General features: G+C 43.0%; 1 protein-coding gene across 1 annotated transcript in view; it reads left to right on the forward strand.

Moving 5' to 3' along the window:
- The window catches only part of uba6 (ubiquitin like modifier activating enzyme 6), a 201,878-nt gene that overhangs the window by 167,958 nt on the left and 18,502 nt on the right, over positions 1 to 15,418 (forward strand). The window contains exons 25-30 of the mRNA XM_038804447.1: positions 1,157 to 1,220; positions 1,895 to 1,964; positions 3,417 to 3,488; positions 9,021 to 9,144; positions 10,010 to 10,203; positions 12,789 to 12,916. Coding sequence (XP_038660375.1) covers positions 1,157 to 1,220; positions 1,895 to 1,964; positions 3,417 to 3,488; positions 9,021 to 9,144; positions 10,010 to 10,203; positions 12,789 to 12,916 — 652 coding nt within the window. The remainder of the gene's footprint in view (positions 1 to 1,156; positions 1,221 to 1,894; positions 1,965 to 3,416; positions 3,489 to 9,020; positions 9,145 to 10,009; positions 10,204 to 12,788; positions 12,917 to 15,418) is intronic.

A 15,418-nucleotide genomic window follows, 5' to 3' on the forward strand; every position in this document is an offset into this window, starting at 1 on the left:
GATTGGTCGATGTAAAGAGAGAAAAAAGGCAAAGCGGAAATAAAATCATTTTCGTTAAAACATTTTAAACTTTATCATTTGTAATATTTCCAGCATTGATTTCTACCTGAAGGAGTGAGACTCCGCTGTTGTAAAAGTTAATTTTCAACTAGAGGGATTGATTGGCAGTAATTAACACTTATCACAGCATTTAAAGCTTGTATTGATCAGACTTAACATTCTGTGGTTTTAATTCCTATTTATCATGCAAATACCGCAACTTCATAACATTCAATGCAAGTCAATTATGAAGCAGACGTCAAGATGCAATTATCTCACAGCTACCAATGGAGTGGACAGCAGTTTTTGGAAGTTGGTATTTAACGATGCATCTGCGGGTCAGCACGGTGGCTCAGTGGGTTAGCCCTGTAGCCTCACGGCGCCGAGGTCCCAGGTTCGATCCCGGCTCTGGGTCACTGTCCGTGTGGAGTTTGCACATTCTCCCCGTGTTTGCGTGGGTTTCGCCCCCACAACCCAAAGATGTGCAGGGTAGGTGGATTGGCCACGCTAAATTGCCCCTTATTTGGAAAAAATGAATTGGGTACTCAAATTTATTTTTAAAAGAATTTAAAAACGATGCATCTGCTCTTCAAGTTGCTGTACCATTTACACACCAATAATGGGCAGTTTCAAAAATCTGTCTATTATCCTGACAGAAAAATCTAGTTGATTGTTACCTGGCTGAGGTCAGCTATTTCTGTACAGACTATTGGCACCCTTGGTTTAAGCAGCTCACTTTCACACTGGGCATTGAACATGCCTGTTAACCCATTCCTGAACTGGAATTGATATTGTTCAAAGAATGCGAATGTGCAAAGGGTTGATGTTTCTTGTAAAGGAATTCTCATTTTAAGAGAAGAATTTATTGCCTTTTCCAAGTTGAGAAAGCAGTGTGCCTTCTGAAACTCCTGCAATTGTGGCAGTTAAGATGTTCCCACAATGATGTGAGGTAGGAAGTTCTTATCTTGCAATGACAAAGGGAAGACCAACTAGATTGGCTGCGAGGAGAACTGTTTCCCTGTACATGCTGCTCTTGTCCTTGTTGATAAACTGATAAAACTGTTGCCATATTTTATTTTTAAAATGCAGCAATTATTAAGACTCTGTCTGCTTACAGGTTTATTTTGGCAGTCACCAAAGAGGCCACCCTGTCCAATGCAGTTTGACATAAGTGATGAATTGTAAGTAACCATCAAAATTTATATTTTACTTTCTCTTTTGTACTTCTGTCACTATTTAGCTTTAGATTGGAGTTCAGCATAAGCATGGTTTAGAACTCCTTCGATCTGGAATGCAACTTTTCTTGTCCAATACCTTGCTAAATAATAGGTGATCTTGATGCTGTAACAGAGAACCTTTCTTTTGCTAGGTTACAGCAGTTGGTATGCAAGTACTGCATTCATTCATCTTTTCCTGCAGACAGTGGGCGAAGTTGTGTCTGATTAACAATTATTTTCAGACCAACCTGACACCCGTAAATAATGTTGGCAATCATTAAGAGACTGTATTTAATTTGTTTTTTGCACACAAGAAGAATTGAGATCAGTTTCTTAAAATTCCTTTATATTAACTTATTCCACTTGTATTTAAATAAGCCAACTAGGTAAATTCAAATCAAAACCCATTTTAATCAGCACTCTCATTTCTATTAAATAATACAAGTCCAGTAAACAGACATTAAGTAGGCTAATGTAATTTTCTCCTAAGTAGTTAACAACGGTATTGAGTCAAATTGTATGTTTTTATGTTTTTTTCAAATTGAGCCGAATTGTTAACATGTAATATTGCATCCTGTTTTGTCATAAGGTACTATGTAATCCTTCAATTATAATTCTCTAATGTTTTATTATTTTAGGCACTACAATTTTACATTAAGTGCTGCAAGACTTTTTGCAGCAATTTACAAGATTCCTTATATGAAACAGGTGGGTTTTGGTTATTAGATAAGAGGTTTTCAACAATTTGCATTTATATGGCATCTTTATGTCATGTGAGAGTACCTTTAAGAAATGGATGTTTAAGCAATGTACCTTTAAGAAATGGAGCAGCTCATATTGTTGGGTTACGGGTATAGGGTGGATATGTGGGTTTGAGTAGGGTGATCATGGCTCGGCACAACATTGAGGGCCGAAGGGCCTGTTCTGTGCTGTACTGTTCTATGTTCTATATTACTGAAGTGATGTCAGAGCTGAGATCACTTCTGCTTTTTGCAGTGGTTTAGTTTCAGTTTTGAGGAAAAGAGCTTGGGTGTGCCTGTGTTTGCAGTGAGCTGGATCTGCTGTGATCTATGCCAAGAAAAAATATCTCTGAATCATTTGGGTGATTTAAACTCATAATAGTAATGTCTTTAACTTGATTTGTTTCTGTTTAAAGGTGTTAAGTCTTTTGGAGGTTCGAAGGAACATTTTGAGGGATTATTTAGTGTTGTGTTATTTTCTTTGAAGTTGGGGGTGTTAAGGGATCCAATGTTTGTTTAAAAAGGTTAAGTTGAATTCATGGAATAAACATTGTTTTGTGTTTAAAAACCCACGTGTCCATAACTGTAATACCACACCTGGAGAACAAGCCGTGTGCTGGAAAAGCAACAATGCATTAAAGGGAGAGGCTGGTTGAACTCCATGATACATTTTGGGGTTTGAAAACGCCGCTCCCATAACATTTAACATAATGAACATCCCAAGGCACTTCACAAGACTATAATCAGACAAAACATTGACACTGAGCCACTGGACAATGGAACACATGACTAAAAGCTTGATAAAAGAGTTGGGCATTAAGGAGAGTCTTAAAGGAAACAAACAAGGTGTAGTGATCTGTCCATCTGCACATACACCAGGGACTACAGCACAGATGTAACAGCTACAGCATCACTAGAGGGAAGCATCAGAGGTGGGTATAAAGGGTCTGACCCAAGAGAGGATCCGCCTCTTTTAGAAGCACAGAGCTAGTGAGCAGCAGCACACAGACAGTTCAGCATAGGCAGCTTACCTTAGCGTCTCTTATTTTGCCTCTTGACTGTATTACATCTGGTTGAGCTCTGGAGACAGAACGAACTGACTGAATGAAGTATTTGTGTTAACTGGAAGTCTACAATCTTTATTCAGACTTAGAGAATAACATACAAGGTATAGATGTTTTGGGATGGAATTCCAGAGTTGACAGGATAGACAGAAACTACAGCAGAGAAAAAGGAGAAAGCAAGGACCAGTCTTTGGGGGGAAAGCAGGAATAACCATCCAGAAGGAGAATTTACTGTCATAGTACAATAAATGTTGTAATAAAGCATGTCCTCTGGAACTCCAGAGGCAACAAGCCACTATTTCTGGGAAGGTGTATACTATAAATGGTTAAATGACTCTTTGTTTAACTGATTACAGGACATGTCCAAGGAAACTATTTCCCAACTACTGTCCAAGGTTGAGATTCCATTATTCACACCTTCTGCAAAAGTAAGTAATTGAGTAACCTGTTAGAGCTGACATTTTTTTAAGCATTGTTTCGACATTGTATGTTGATATGTTTCAGCACTATAAACCATGAAACACAGTCTAGGAGCTTTGCAGTTTATAATTTGACAATTCTGTACTGTCACATCGTTGGTCTGTAGCTCTTGTTCTTTTATTGAAGCTAAAAACAAAGTTGTGGCATTCCTATTTCCAGAATGCATCCAAATTACATACATATTATTAATTTGGGAATCCAGCATTAAAGATCATCTACCATGCTGTGGTAAATGATATCTATAAATGGTTAAATGACTTGTATATAACACACAAGCTATTAAAGTTTAGGATTGCATATTAAATATGACTAGCAAAAGCTCACTTTTGTGATTGGCTGCAAGAGAATTTAGTCGTATTAATTCATTTAAAATAAAGTTCTTGAAAGCAACAAATTCATGTCTGCCTTCAGCTCCCTCAAATGCGTGAACATGCGAGCCCTCTTGACCGGCCCATTCAGTTCTCTCACGTTCCATGTGAACAGCCTGGACAGGGGGGCTTCCAACAACAACAACCCCCCCCCCGCAGACTAGCCACCACCCTTATTAGGCTAGCCTCGAGCTTGCGCTCTCCGCTTCCTCGAGTCCCCACTCGGGCTGTCGTCGTTCCCGACCTCCCATTTGTCCCTTAGTAACAGTTCCTCCCCTGTCAGCAAAGTAGCACCTCCCCCCCCCCCCAATGGCAACACCACTAGAAACCCAAGTAAAGCTCCAGCTTAACACGTGCTCACCCCCCACTGTGCTTCTGAGAGTTAGCTTACCCATGCTGACTCGATGGCTCCCGCCCCTGGCACCAAGCAGTCTGTCTCCCTATTGTTCTCTCCTTCCCCCCCCCCCCATGAATAAACATTTTAAAAGCTTCATATTCCCCAGTAAACAAACATCAGAAAAAACAGTGAAGAATCAGTCACTTTAGAAAAATTGTCACCCAAAAAGCAGAACCAAATTCAAAGCCCATCCCCCCCTCTAACAAGGTCACTGCAAGACGGAGCAACCTTTAACCATCCACACCGGCCATTATTGCACATAGAGCTACTTAAATTTATACAATCCAGCACTACAAATCGCTGCCACAGTACTTCTCCAAGGCTTAAATGTCACCTCCAGCTTAATTTCTTTAATAAAGGTCCATACTTCGTCTGGCGTTTCAAAGTAGAAGTCCCGTTCCTCATGTGTGACCCACGGATGGGCTGGGTACAGGATCCCGAGCTTCACCCCCTTCTTAAAGATGGTCGTTTTTGCCTGATTGAACCCAGCTCGCCTCTTGGCCAAATCCGCTCTCAGGTCCTGATAGATGCGCAACTCACAGATCTCCCACTTGCTGCTCCGTTCTTTCTTGGCCCACCGCAAACGTGTTCCTTGTCCATGAAATGGTGAAAACGTACCACCATGGCTCTCGGCGGCTAGTTCGCTCTGGACTTCCTTGTGAGGGCTCTGTGCGCTCTGTCCAATTCCAGGGCGAGGGAACGCCACAGCCCCCATCAACTTCTCCAACATGTCTGTCACATAGGCCCTCGCATCCGATCCCTCACTGCCTTCAGGGAGACCAACAATTCTAAGATTCTGCCTCCTGGACCTATTCTCCAGGTCCTCCCGCTTCTCCTGCATTCTTTTCTGGCAGTTGTTCATCATCCCCACCTTGCTTTCCAGCACGGTTATATACTCCTCATGCTCAGATAACTTTTGTTCCACCTCCTGGATCGCTAACCCGTGCGTTTCCTGATTCTGAACCACTTGATCAATCGAAGCCTTAATCGGGTCCAACGTATCCTCCTTCAGCTTGGCGAAGCAATCCTCGAAAAACTTCACCAGCTGCTCCGTCGACCAGTGTCGTCTCCCCCGTGGCCCTTGCTCTCCGCCATGCTGTCCCGTGTTACCAGCTCTGCTTGTGTCTCCCTTATAGGACTTTGTTGTCTCACACGGCCACTTCTGGTCCAATTCTCCATACACCGGAGGGGGTTTCTCCTTACTGTCTCACTCTTCACTGATTTATCCCATAAAATCCGTAAAAAAACAGGGGGAAAAGGTCCAAAAGTCCGTTACAGGCGGGAGCTATCAAATGTGCGAACTACCTCTCCATGGCCGCCACCAGAAGTCGTCAATGACATTTCTATATGACGACTGTCAATGCCCACACCAGCCGTTCACTTGTACACTTGGTGTATAAGTTGACCCCTGTTTTTGGAGGGATTTTTCAAGCCTTCAAATGTTAACTTGTGTACCAACAACTGGGGTAAAGACGGTTGGTGTTTTTGACCTGTTTTGAAATTAGATTTTTATCCTGCCTGCTGCCCATTAAGAGAGGCAAGTTCATGTGGTGGAGTGAGATGCATTGCAGTACCCAGTAGGAGTTTGCTTATTGGCATGACTAGGCCAGACCTCCGTATTTTGCAAAAATCACAAAACAAACAACTGTGACAGATATATGGAGCACAGACACAAAGCCAGGAAAGAAGAGAAAACACATTTGTTTGGAAGTTGATTACAAAAAGCTCAGAAAAACAAACAGGAAATCTTCAAGGATTGCATGTGGGATTGTCATTTCGTATCTGAGGCCTGTAACCTTAAGTATTAATAAAGTATGTATATTTTCTCCTTGAATCATACTATATTATTGTGGTAAATTTGCTGTATTAAAATGATTCGAAAGCTGCTGTTGCATTTAGACTGTGATGTAGAACCACAGTGAGCTTCATAAACTATGCAGCAGGTTTTGGATTACCTTTGGCCAATACTGCAGGAGAACTATTGGAGTGTAAATACTTGTACAAAATTGCTGCACGTTCAGTTTTTCAGATTAATTAAAGAAAACGTGTATTTATATAGCTCCTTTCATGACTTCAGCATGTCCCAAGTGCTTTTTAGCTAATTGTTTTTGGAATGTAATCACTGTGGTGAGGTAGGAAATATTAAGCTAATTTATGTACAGTGTGTTCTCAGAAACATCAATGAGACAATGACAGTTGATCTGCATTTCTTCTTCACCCTGGAGTTGGATAAGGGATCAATGTTGAGCTGACACTCTTGCTGTTCTTTAAATAATGTCAAACAATCTTTTAAGCCCACCTGAGAGGGCACAGAAGGTCTTGGTTTAAAGTCTTGTCTAAAAAAAGACACCTCCTGACTGTGCAGCATTTCCCCCTGCTATACTGATTATCTGCTCAACTCCCAAATGTGGGGCTTGAACCCACGACAATCTGCGCAGCGTTGGGATTGCTGCAACTGAGCAAAGACTGACACCAATGCATTTGTTGAACTTGGCCCACAGGGTTCTGAGTCTGATTTCTTCCCCGATAACGTATGCTTGAAAATTAGTTAATGCAGTTTCATTTTGTAAAGTGCGGAATGATATCAGTAATAAAATATAGTAAAACTCAGCTTATAGTTTAAATAACTTTATATCTTGGTTTGATGATTGCTGATTTTAGAGTTGAAAACACAAGTCGCCTCTATATAAGAGGACATGAAACCAATTCCAATAAATAGAAAATTTGTTCTCAATAATAGAAAGAAATCCTAGCCTAAACTTTTCTTTTTTTGTAAAATATTTTTATTCTCCATTTTCACATTTTCTTCAGAATTTACACCCCACCGACAAGCAGTAAACGGTAACAAATACAAAGTAAATCCCCTTATCAACAACAACGATCCCATCCTCCCACCACCCCAAACAACGGCCCACCTGACAACATAAGCATCAAATAAAAGAAACCTCCCACGGTGGGAAAAACAAAGGGGAAAAAAAAAAAGGAAATCAGGAAGACCTATAGAGTCCACCCCCCCCCCCCCCCCCCAACATTCGATGACACCCATGAATGGTAAACCACCCCCCCCCCCCCCCCCCCCCCAACCACTTCCTCCTCCCCTCCACTTCCTCCTCCCCCCAACCTCTGTTCGTTCCCCCAACTATCCACCCCGGCTAGACTCATCGGAACCTGTTCTGCCAGGCTCCGATGGCCGCAGTCCCCCCCCCCCCCCCAAACTACCGTTCACTGGCCGGCTTAACCCGGCCAGCGTGGAGGCCCCCACCCGGGTCTCTTTCCTTCTTGCCCGGTCCCAGGAAAACCAAGAAATCCCCTTTATTACACAAACCCCGCATACACACCCAAGCCCCAAAGAACCATCATTGCAAGTGAAAGTTCTATCTCTTCCCTTGTCCAAATATATACAACGTTGGCTCATTTAGCACATACACCAGCATGCAGTGAAGAAAATACAGTTACATGAGGCTACATCGGTACATGATCACTTCTCAATTCAGCCACAGTCCTTCTGCCTTCGCAAACTCTTCAAGCGTCTGTTGGATAGGTACATGGATTACGGTAGAATGCTGGGGTGTAGATTGATTTGTTCTTCATCTAGGAGAAAAGTTCGGCACAACGTTGTGGGCCGAAGGGCCTGTTCTGTGCTGTATTTTCTATGTTCTATGTTCCTCCGCTGCTTCCGCCGTCCCGAAATAAAGTCCTTGGATTTGTAGGTCACCCTCAACTTAGCTGGGTATACTATGCTGCACTGCACCTTACAGTGCCTTCTTCACCCGGCTGAAGGCAGCCCACCTCCTCGCCAGCTCCACCGTAAAGTCCTGATATATGCGTATACCAGCTCCAGCCCACTGCACCACCCGCTTCTACTTTGCCCAGCACAGGACCTTCTCCTTCACACTGTACCTACGAAAACACAGAGTTACTACTCTTGGCGGCTCACCCACCTTTGGTACAGGCCTCCACGACTGAAGAGCCCGATCCAGCTCATATCGGGAGGGAGCCTCCCCCTCTCCCAATAGCTTCGCTAACATCGTGGCAAAATACTCAGTCGGCCTCGGGCAGACCCACAATCCTCAGATTCTGTCGCCTGGATCTGTTTTCCAAGTCGTCCATTTTGGCTTGCAGATCCTTGTTGATCTCTACCACCTTCGGCATCTCCTATCCATCGAGGTAAGTTGATCACTGTGCTGCAATAATGTCTCTTCCAGTTCCTTCAGGCCTCACCTTGCTCCCACACCTCCGCCACTGCGCTCAATACCGCCGCCCTCACCGGGGCAATCGCCTCCTCCACCAGCACTTTCAATACTGCCCCCATCTCCTTCCTCATCGCCTCCATGTGTTTTGTGAACTGCCTTTCGATTTCCACGGCCTCCCCTGGTGCCCCAGCCTCCGCTTTTCTTGCCGTCCCCACAGTGTCTTTTCCACTCCCCAATGGACTTTCAGTTGCTTTTTTCTTGGCCATTTTTAAACTTATTTTCAACATTTCCCTTCACTGTGCCTTCTCCCTGCTTTTGCTGCCTCCGTTGCCCCTGGGATGGGCGTTAAACCCTGAAAATGCCGTTCCCAAACAGGAGCCCTCCAATGTGCGGCTGCCTCCCGCCCGCCGTCACCGGAAGTTCCCTGTTAACCCAAACTTTTAAAATAGAGTTGTATTTGTTTAGTGCTGTTTTGTTTGTAGCATGAAAGCGATGTACATGAAAACTCTGCCTTTTCTACAGCAAATAGAAACCGATGAAAATGTAAAGAAATCTGACCAGGCAAAACTTGCAGTAAGCAGTGAAGAGGAACGAGTGGCCATTGACCTGTTGAACAAAGCTGCAAGAATTGGAATGGCAACCAAACGTGAGTGCCGTGTTATGTGGATGTGTCCCTAGTCACTGCTTTGAGTGTGATCTGAAGTGACTCCACAAGCTGAGTAAACCAATACACATCGGCAGAATCTAAACACTTCGTAGTCTTCAAGCATGTCTCCTTGAAGTCTACATTTTTCCAAAATTAAAAGCCCCATTTGAATGGCCCTGCTATTCTGAACCTTTCTGGAGACTCAATATCCCCACAAATGAGATGATCAAATTTAAATACAGCATCTGGATAGCAGTGATATTATGTTTTTAATTATGTCACATTATTTTAAAACTAATCTCTGACTTCCCTTCCTCTCACTCAGCCATGAATGTTGATTGGTGTCTGCAGTTTAACCAGGCAATGATAGATTAGTCAAGGCAAACCCCATCAGTTCTGCCTTGAAGCTGAGGCAACTGCTACTGAGAAAGAGCAGGGTCATGGTAATATTTTGAGTTACTACAGCTAAGAGTCAGCATAGACATATTGGATAAGTAGTCTTCCCCTGTGCTGAAAACTTTTTTAGCTCTCTGGTCCTGATCACTGCCCATTGGGCCCCTAATTCCATTTGTACTGTGTGGGAGTCACACGAGGACAGGCTTGACTTGGCTGTGATGATATCCCATCCCTGCCCACCATTGCCAAGTAGTCATTTAGCAGTCTAGGTTTACATGAGACAAAATGGCCACCTGGTGAGGTACTTGAGAGCTCTTGCCCAGACCCCGGAACAAGTTATTCCCTTTGGGAGGAGACAAATTAATTGGTAGGGAAGAGTAAGAAAACTGAGGAAAGTTCTCATGCAATATGCACATCTTTCAATTGCAAAATGGAGCTGAATAATATCTTTTTGGTCATTGCACGATAGATCGCCTTCAGATGACGCCAGTCTCCTTTGAAAAAGACAATGACAGCAATGGGCACATTGACTTCATAACAGCTGCTTCCAACATACGAGCAAAGATGTACAGCATCAATACGGCAGACAGGCTAAAGACTAAGAGGATCGCTGGACGGATTATTCCTGCCATAGCAACTGCAACTGCAGCAGTATCAGGGCTGGTAGGAATGTCCGTCATGCTTCTGGTTTGAGATGTCATCAATTTGTGCTTCAGAAGTGTAATAATAACAGTACACGACTTGTAGCCCAGATGTCAAGAGATCAGATCTTAATCTTAACAAAATTGAATTCAATAAATCAGGCAAGGCATGAGCTAGCAGCAGGAAATGGCCCGGCTGGGTTAATGTGGAAAAAATACTGGCTCATTCATCTCCAGGTAAGGTTGCTGCAGTTCCTACCCAGAATGGCCTTTGTGGCTTTCATTAAATATTTGGCTGTTTGTGGCTTCAGGTACGCAGTAAATACGGCCTTGCCACCATCGCTAACCCCCTAAGAGCAAAAGGAAAGTATTCCCTGTTTGAATAGAACTGGAGACAAATTTGAAGTTGATGCGGTATTTGACCATGTAATGGAAGTAAAAGAATGAGTGATGACATAGGACTGTCATTGTTGTATATTGATACAAACCATTCCATTCTTCTACATATTGATTCCAAATAACCAACAAGTTCAGTGAATGTGACACTGCCTGGGCCCGAGGGTCTAATATCTATCACTATTTATGGTTGCAAGCTGCCATTGAGATTTCTGGCTGCAAATCTTCATTATGGATTCCTTGTCACAGACTTTTCTCCTAGTTATCCATGTAGGTCTGACACTGACGGGCAATGTGCAACCCTCAAATGTGTTGGAGTCAGGCTGCATTTTTCCTTGGTCTGTTTTAACGCCAAATTAATTATAGCTCAACCATGTTTTAATTTTCTGAAGTGTAGATATCTTTTAACTGATCACAGTGATATACTGTAAATCTGTAGAGTGGATCAGTTAAGAGCTGTATATGTGGAACTTGGTCGCTTCCTCTTCACAATGATGTAATGGTGCTGCTTACTCAAAACATAACACGAGCAGCGTGGAATTGCAGCTGCACAACCAATATATCGATTATTAATTCTCCTCTGCTCCCTGTGTCTGCGTGGGTCTCACCCCCACAACCCAAAAGATGTTCAGGGTAGGTGGATTGGCCACGCGAAAGTGCCCCTTAATTGGAATTTGTTTTTAAATTAATTAAATTGTGTCTGCGTGGGTTTCTTCCGGGTGCTCCGATTTCCTCCCATAAGTCCTAAAAAACGTGCTTGTTAGGTGAATTGGACATTCTGAATTCTCCTTCAGTGTACCCGAACAAGCAGCGGAGTGTGGCGACTGGGGGATTTTCACACTAACTTCATTGCAGTGTTAATGTAAGCCTACTTGTGACATTAATAAATATTATTAGGACGGCACTATGGTTAGCACTGTTGCCTCAGTGCCAGGGACCTGGGTTCAATCCGGCCTCTGGTGATTGTCTGTATGGAGTTTGCACTTTCTCCCCGTGTCTGCGTGGGTTCCTCCAGGCTCTCCAGTTTCCTCCCTCAGTCCAAAGATATGCAGGTTAGGTGGATTGGCCATGCTAAATTGCACCTTAGTGTACAAAAGGTTAGATGGGGTTACGGGGATAAGCTGGAGGCTTGGGCTTAAGGGGATGCTCTTTCCAAGGGCCGATGCAAACCTGATGGGCCGAATGGCCTCATTCTGCAATGTAAATTCTATAATTCTCATCTGCTACCCCAGGGAAAATACGCTTCAACCCAATTTCAAATCACCCCTCTGCGGAAGGATGCCAGTTTTTCTGTTCAGGGCTATAGAAATTGATATTACAATCCTGGACCAGAGCCTAGCAGTGGCTAGGATGCTGGACAGAAACACCATTTTCATTTGGTAAGATTGTGAGGAAAAGATACCTCGATGCAGGAGTGACTTCATGCAAAATAAGAGATATGCTATATTAAAACATAACTAACACAGTGTTAAAATATCTTTAACATCCCACAAGAAAATAGTACAATTACCCCTTAAATAATGCTAATCAGTCCAGTGACACCATAACCCTTAATTGCTGTCCACTCAAACAACAAAACCATCTCCACTACAATCCACTTTCAAATGCAGTCAACAGACTCAGAAATACTTACTGTACAGAGATGTCTTTTGAGACTATTTGAAAAGATAGACCCAAACCCAGTCAGGATAATGCAAAATCTCTGGGTGTCTTCTCAGCTCTCCTTCCAAACTAAAACTCTGAAAACCTCCAACTGACTGCTTCAACCCCTGGCTCCTTCCATTAACTACATCATATCGCTAAACTGAACACAATGTCTCTAATTAATGACTCCATAGGGAACCCTCTTAATATAAATAAGAGTACATTAGCCCAAACTTTTATGATGCTTTAATTGTGCCTATGGCTGCAAAAAGCCCAGCTGTCTTACTAATCAAGATTTTAAAAAATACTACTGCAGCAGTCATACACACACAAACCCAAGCTTTTAACCCTTGCTGCACCAATTGCATATAAAACAATATATCTGAAATTCCTACATCATACTCGAGCATTTTTAAATTTGTAACACTTTGAGCCCTTGGGAGCAAGAACCTTTCTAGCATATACTAAATTAGAATGGCATTTCTCATAGTGAAAGTGGTGTTGTAACTCATCCCAGTATGCTCATAGCACGTTCCCATTCCATCTCAAATTGTCTTTTCTTTCTAGGTTTCTGTGGAGTTAATTAAGATCGTTGGAGGTCATTCCTTTGAAGCATACAGAAATTGTTTCTTTAACCTGGCTATTCCTGTTGTTGTATTTACTGAACCAGCTCCAGTTAAGAAAACACAAATAAGGTAAAGGAAATTAATGCCTGTTGTAAACAAAATCATTATGTTGAGAATTTATCTTTTACATACTGTAAGTCCCAGCTTAACATTTACTCACCTAATTGAGTATAAAAATTGGCACGCGTGCTGCAGCTGTACAAAACCTTAGTTTGGAATATTGCGTACAATTATAGTCGCGACACTACCAGAAGGACGTGAATGCTTTGGAGAGTGTACAGAAGAGATTTACCAGGATGTTGCCTGGTCTGGAGGGTATTACCTATGAGGAGAGGTTGGATAAACTCTGATTGTTTTCACTGGAATGATGGAGATTTAAATATTATAGCCCAATGACCGTTTCTAACGGTCGATTGGTCAAGCTGGAATGATGGAGGTGGAGGGGTGACCTGATAGAAGTTTACAAAATTATGAGGAGAATGGACCGACTGGATAGTCAGATTTTTTTTTCTAGGGTGAAAAAGTCAATTACCAGGGGACATAGATTTAAGGTGTATGGGGTAGGTTTAGAAGGGATGTGCAAGGCAAATTTTTTAAGACAGAGTGTGGTGAGTGCCTGGAACGTGCTGCTGGGGGTGGTGGTGGAAGCAGGTACGATAGCGACGTTTAAAAGGCACCTTGACAAATACATGAATAGGCTGGGAATACAGGGAAAGCTACCCCAGAAATGCAGACAGTAAAGTAGTGCCGATATATCCATTTAATGTTGCCAGTTTCGCTTTAATGTTGTTTGCTATAGCCTTCCTATTGTGGCCTGCTGTTCATATAACCTTTCCCGCAGTACTCTCACTCATGTTCTCAGTCCCTTTCCTCACTCCCAGTCTTCCCTCCCAACGTTGCTTCCTTTCAATATTGCCTCGTTCCCTCCACCCGGCTTCTGTCTTTTGTTCTTGCCTTAATTCATTTGTTTTCAGTTGCTCCTCGTCTGGCTGCTGGTTCCGGTTCTGAACTTGCACTAAAGCAGGGGTGGGCAAACTACGGCCCGCGGGCCGCATGCAGCCCGCCAAAGGTATTTCTGCGGCCCGCCAAGTCATTAAAAAAAAAAAAAAAAATTTTTCTTTTAATTTTTTTTTTTTTTTTTAATTTTTTTTAAGGTTAATGGAGGCGGGCTGTTGGGTTACTTACTGGTATAGGGTGGATACATTGACTTGAGTAGGGTGATCATTGCTCGGCACAACGTCGAGGGCCGAAGGGCCTGTTCTGTGCTGTACTGTTCTATGTTCTATATGAGGCGCCCAGAATCATAACCGGGTGAAGTAATTATTTTACTTAATATACTATGCGGCCCTTTGTGAATTGTGAATTTTTGAATGTGGCCCTTGCACGGAAAAGTTTGCCCACCCCTGCACTAAAGAGATCTATCTAGTGGCAGAAGTCAGACAGTGCAGGTAACTCTGGGACTTCAGTTGTTACCTGCAGTAACCCACTTATGCCACTGGATGGAGCCTGGCCAATCGAAAAGTGGGTGTTATTTTTACAAGTATATTTATTTTATATTTAGTGATGTATTTTACTTTGCAAGTTATTTCAGCCACAAGTGCTCTACATATACGGTACAGTGTTTCAACTTGTACATTGTTTTTTCTGGGCAAGAAATGTCTGAAAGAATCTAACATTGATTTCAGTGGGTCGTTTAAGGTTGTTTCATTTATAAATAGCAATTCTGAGGAAAGCTACCACAGCCACAGGGCTCTCTGTATGCCACACAAAGTGTCAAGACATCAAACTTTTTACTGTGTTCAAAAACAAACATTTGTGTTTTAAAATTCATAGATGCCATCTGCTGAATGATCAAAGGATCAAAAATTAGTCCTTAAAAGTGATTTGTATTTTGTTTGTTGATTTGTGGCAATATCGGCCAGTGGTGAATAAATACCACTGAGTGCTAGTGTGGGTTCAGTGAAACATCTTGGTCTACTTTATGGCTAATTAATTGGGAATGTACTCTCGTGACCTGCTTTGAATCAAGCTCAAAGCTTTAGGCCTCAGTTAATAATCATTAATTATCTAGGCAAGGGGACAGGAGAGCCGACTGGGGGAAACTGCCGTTTGGAGTGGTGGGGGAAGTTTTAGGTATCTAGAGATCCAAGTGGCGCGGGAATGGGAACGGTTACACAAACTTAATCTGGCCCGTCTGGTGGACCAAATGAAGGACGATTTCCAGAGGTGGGACGCGCTCCCGTTGTCACTAGCTGGGAGGGTCTAGACGGTGAAGATGACGGTCCTTCTGAGATTCCTGTTTGTGTTCCAGTGTCTCCCATCTGTATTCTGCAGACCTTTTATAAATGGGTCAACAAAGTTATCACGGGCTTTGTATAGGCGGGCAAGACCCTGCGAGTAAAAAAGGGGATGATTGAGCGGAGCCGGGGAGAGGGTGGGCTGGCGCTGACAAACTTCAGTAACTATTATTTGGCGGCGAATATAGTCATGATCAGGAAGTGGGTGGTGGGAGGAGGGTCGGCATGGGAGCGTATGGAGGCGGCTTCATGTAAGGGCACCAGCTTAGGGGCG

This window comes from Scyliorhinus canicula, chromosome 8, assembly GCF_902713615.1.
Source record: "Scyliorhinus canicula chromosome 8, sScyCan1.1, whole genome shotgun sequence".
Taxonomy (NCBI): Eukaryota; Metazoa; Chordata; class Chondrichthyes; order Carcharhiniformes; family Scyliorhinidae; genus Scyliorhinus; species Scyliorhinus canicula.